Genomic DNA, 4,802 nt, shown 5'->3' with positions numbered 1-4,802 from the left:
AAGCTGGGGTTTTTTTCTCTGCGGGGGTCTGCTGAATACAGTGATCATTGAGCCATATTGGCTATTCACTATGCCCGGAGGAAAGCCCTGGCGCGTGCTTTCAAGTGTCCAAGGCTTCACAGTTCTTACCCTTCCTTCCTTGGTTGTGTTCTCTGCCTGCTCATAGTAGGACAGTTTAACGCAAGTGTGGCTCACGCAAATCAAGAGGGCAGAGCTTAGCTGACTCAATTACATCTATTTCTTCTTGTTTCCTCTCACGCTGGCGAGTGAATACAGCGAGAGGCGAGACGGAGAACAGCACCGAGAGCCACAGGGATGTATACCAAACACAGACAGAAAAACGGACGCATTTCATCGACACGATATGTGCTTGTAATGCTATCGGTTTTTCTCTTTAACGGTTTACTGGAAATTGTAGGCGGAAATCCTCGGGAGGAAGGTAAGACACCGCTTTCTTACCCAGAACCTACTTGGAAAGTTGTTGTCTTTATCAACCAGTTGCGCGCATCCGTGTAGAAGTTTTCTTGCGGGGGATACGCATTTAAATAACTTTGAAAAGTGTAGATTTGATGCGTAAATACATTGTTTGCTTGGGTTAATGTTGAAACAAATTCTTCTGACCAATAATTCATCAGTGATTTCTCTTCCATAAGGATGACGATGATGTTGCCCACGTTGACTAATGCAAGACCACTTTAGTCTCTGCTGATTGTTTACACTAATGTTGCTGATGCACGCTTCAGGACATAAGCAGATGTGATTGCAGCTTTATATTGATATTAACTGAAATTGCAAGGCGAGGGAGAAAATGTGACATGCAGCTAGCTATAAGCTCATAGACTGTGATTCTCCAACAGTTGAAGCTGAACGACTGTTACTGAGACATTTACGAGTACCGGTTTTTCATAACCGGCTGCATTTTTAAAAGCACCGAATTATTCATAAATTCTGGAACATGCATCCGAAGTTCTGAACTAAAATGTTCTGCCAGTATTTATTGCACTACTATTCAGTAGCTACTGTACCTATATAGTGCAGCCAGCGCTGATACTATAAATCCACATCGTGAAACAACCGCGCAGCGCACCGCCCAGTTTAGTAAGATTCCCTAACGAATGACTCTTTATCAGTCGATTCTTTTTGGTGAATCAAAAACAATCAAGCGAGACCAGTGTAATCAGATTTTCAAAATGAGTGAGTCTTATGTGCCGGTTCCTTTTAGTGGATCAAATCATACCGGTAGTCCTAATCTCAAATGATTGATTTACACAAGTCGGTTATTTTTATTTAATCAAAAACATACATCGCCAATCAAAAGCGAATTTTTAGTGAATAAAAGAAATGCATCTCAAACGAAAAATTGCGTGACGATTCCCGAACGAATGACTCTTTTCGGAGCTGATTCTTCTAGTGAATCTAAAACACTTATGAATGATTTGGAGTGGTTACTTATTTAATTTCGAAGTGTTATGTTGTAGCAACTACAACATAACAAAGTAGATACTGAAATCATATAGGCTGCTCATGACAACGATAGGTTCTAGTTGGTGATTAAATATTTTTGTTGTTTGATATATTTATTCAATTATTGGGCTGCTATTATGCAAAAAAAAAAAATCATTTCAAGTCATTATAAAGTCTGTGTAAACAAACTTTTAAAAGAATTGCATTAAATATATTTCATATTATATTGATCTACATGACTAATCGTTAATGTAGGCTATAATCGGTACATTTAGAGGACCACAACCAGAATCCCCATTTAAAAGCGCCACATTTCTGTCAAACCACTGAACGGCACAAAACAAACCGATTTGATCTTTAGACATTAGTCAGTCTTTCAGTTGTGTAAAACAATGATGTGTGATGTCAGCCTTAATGTCAGGACTCCATTAAAACCAACTGTTATTGATGCTGCAAATCCATTACTGTCTGTCAGTATTATAAACCACAACATGACACCCAGCATTCAAGAAGTTCACTTTATTAACACCCCAGATTTTCACTGATCAGCAAATGAAAGAGAAAACGGAAGACCGTTGACCATTTTTTCCCATTAGAATATTTCATCACAGGCATCACTACTCTGTCATTTAAATACTGTGTGGTTTAAAGAAACTCAAACAGGCTGTTGGTCTCAGGATATCAGGTACAGTCCTGTTCCAACAGAAACGACACGAACTATCTGCTTGTTCTGCTTGTTTGGAGAAGTTGCTACATCTCTCTGAGATTTGACTGGGGACTCTGGGACCTGCACTGAGCTTCAGTCTCCATATTGTGCGACAGACCTTTAATGCATTTATAACAAGGCTAGAGATATTATCTATGGCAGGCAAGAGCTATTAGCAAGAGCAAATATTCTGCTGAGCTGAGAAGTGGGTGAGTAATTAATGACAGAATTTTCATTTTTGGGTGAACTATCCCTTTAACATACTTATGGCTTGTTTATACCTACATTATTAATTATGCACAAAGCTAGCCTATTGTTACTTCTACTTAAACTGGAAGAAAGTCGTGTGACATAATAATAAAAAATATATTTGCATTTCCTAATATTGCTGATTGCAAGCAATGCAGGTTCTCTGCTTTATTTACATATTTAATGAGGAAAAGACCAATATAAATTTTGAATGCAAAAAAAAAAATCCAAGAAATTAAATCCCAATTTAGAATGCAAATATTAAAATGACTTCACTGCCTATTCAGTTTTCAATAGTGAAAACATTATAAGTACTGATTCTTATACTGAGAATATTGGGACAAAAGAGGCTACAAAACCAAAAAAAAAAAAAGTTTTTGTGTCAAGGGATTATTATTTTAGATTATTACACATAGCTTTCTAAAATACTTCAAGTCAAATATTTTTGTTTAATGAATTTCTGTTGTCTGGAATAACTGACCACTCATCTGGACAATCGATTTCCTACATAATAATGTCTATTGTATCTCTGCAGTCTTTCCTTCGCTCTCTATTTTCATACAATGCATGTTGTTAATTGATGCCATCTTTCATCTCAAAACAGATATCGACCGTAGTAAAGCTGGCCTTGGAGGACTTCAGGATTACTTTTATGCTGAACATAAAACTTTATTCATCTATGTTTGGGTGCAATCTCCGGCTTATTCAGTTTGTTCACAAAATGTGCTTTTCCTTGCCTGTCATTCAGATACTCATAGAGTGTCAAATATTTATTATAAACACTGACCAGTCTAGCTTTCACTTAAATGAATGAATTTACTTTCAATTACTTACAATTATTAAAAAAAAAAAAACTCACCAGAACCAGTGTGACATTGTTAAATTCATAAAACGTCGAATACTCACACTGAAAAAAAGAAAAAGTTTACTCAAATTGCTAGTAATTTTCACAAATAATTACAAAAACTGGCAAGTAACAAATTAGAATTAAATGTGAAATTTTGAAGTCAAACAATTTTCTTGTACTCTAATACAGTGTAGTTTGAAATAGGTCTGTACTTTAAGCTGTTCATGCTGAATTAATTGCAGAGAAAAAAGAATATGAAGAGGAATATCAATAGTGTTGTGATTCAATAGTAAATAGTCTGTAAACAGTCCTGTTCGACTGGGGACAGCCTGCGTGTTTTCTATATACTGTGCTATTTGTTGCAGAATGATGTGAAAGCTTGAAAAACTGCAAATAAGACAAATGGTGGAAGATAATGCTTGCATCACAATTAAATATAAACTGCTACAGTATAAAAGTTGAAAGAATTCTTCTCTACGAGGAAGGCCTGGGTTCATGCATTGTAGACTTATTTGAAATAGGCACATAACACAGGAGGTATAAATAAGGCAGGCTTTTTGCAGTGGTCTACTCACAGCGCTTTGTGCTCGCCACAGCTGCATGGGTTAGTTATATCACCATTATTCATTTATACGCCTTATGTTTATGCGATGAGAAGAAAGATGGATGACTTTGGGTTTCATCAGTATGTCTAAAAAGCCCCTTGTTCCTGGAATGTTCCATTAGTCCCTGGACTACAGTTTTTCCATCATGTTAATGACTTTTATAAATTGGCTCACACAATAGATAATGGTTGTTTTTTCTTGTGAAAGCGACTTTTGTGGCATGGAATCTTATTATAACGCCATCTTTTCTCAAGCTGTAGTTCCACTGTACATCATTATAAATCCTCTCTGTCTTTTTAAATACAGCATGCACTTCAAATTCTGAATATTATCAAGTTGTACTGCATGCTGCCCTTGTGAAAAAGTGTATTAAATTGTGTTGAATGTGTGCTTGTAGTGTACTTCAAATTTTAAAAGTATATTTAAAAAACTGTACTTAAAGATAATATAATATTGAAATAAAAGGCTACTTAAGTGAACTTACAGTACAGTTTCATGACTGTTTCTTAACACACTTAAGTAGCTTAGCTTTAAAGTACATTTTAATTCTTTATTATTAATCATTAATCATCTTTTGTCATGCTTTAAAGCCTACACTTTTGATATCTTGACTCTTGACAATTTTGATCTTAGCTCATGTAAATTACTTGATTGCAATTTTAAGTGTAGTGTATGTATTTAAATTTGCTTTTAAAATTAATATATGTTAAATGTACTAAAATATAACTTCATCATTACAAATGTGTATGTATACATGACATAAGTTTTAGGGATGCACCGAAATGAAAATTCTTGGCCGAAGCCGAAACCGAACAAAATTAAACACTGGGCCGAAGGCCGAATACCAAATACGGAGTTTTTTTCCCCATGTATTTTGGCAAAAAAAAAATGTCACCATTGCATAAATTAAAAGGCCAAAATGTGCTTTTTA

The 4,802-nt window shown here is 35.4% G+C and overlaps 1 protein-coding gene across 1 annotated transcript in view; it reads left to right on the top strand.

Moving 5' to 3' along the window:
* The first annotated feature begins 262 nt into the window (after positions 1 to 262).
* The window catches only part of adam19a (ADAM metallopeptidase domain 19a), a 103,017-nt gene continuing 98,477 nt past the window's right edge, over positions 263 to 4,802 (top strand). Inside the window, exon 1 of the mRNA XM_016512702.1 lies at positions 263 to 439. Coding sequence (XP_016368188.1) covers positions 316 to 439 — 124 coding nt within the window. The 5' untranslated portion in view covers positions 263 to 315. The remainder of the gene's footprint in view (positions 440 to 4,802) is intronic.

The sequence above is a fragment of the Sinocyclocheilus rhinocerous genome, unplaced genomic scaffold (genome assembly GCF_001515625.1).
Source record: "Sinocyclocheilus rhinocerous isolate Xijiao unplaced genomic scaffold, SAMN03320098_v1.1 scaffold611, whole genome shotgun sequence".
Taxonomy (NCBI): Eukaryota; Metazoa; Chordata; class Actinopteri; order Cypriniformes; family Cyprinidae; genus Sinocyclocheilus; species Sinocyclocheilus rhinocerous.
This window is presented reverse-complemented; position numbering and strand designations above follow the sequence as displayed.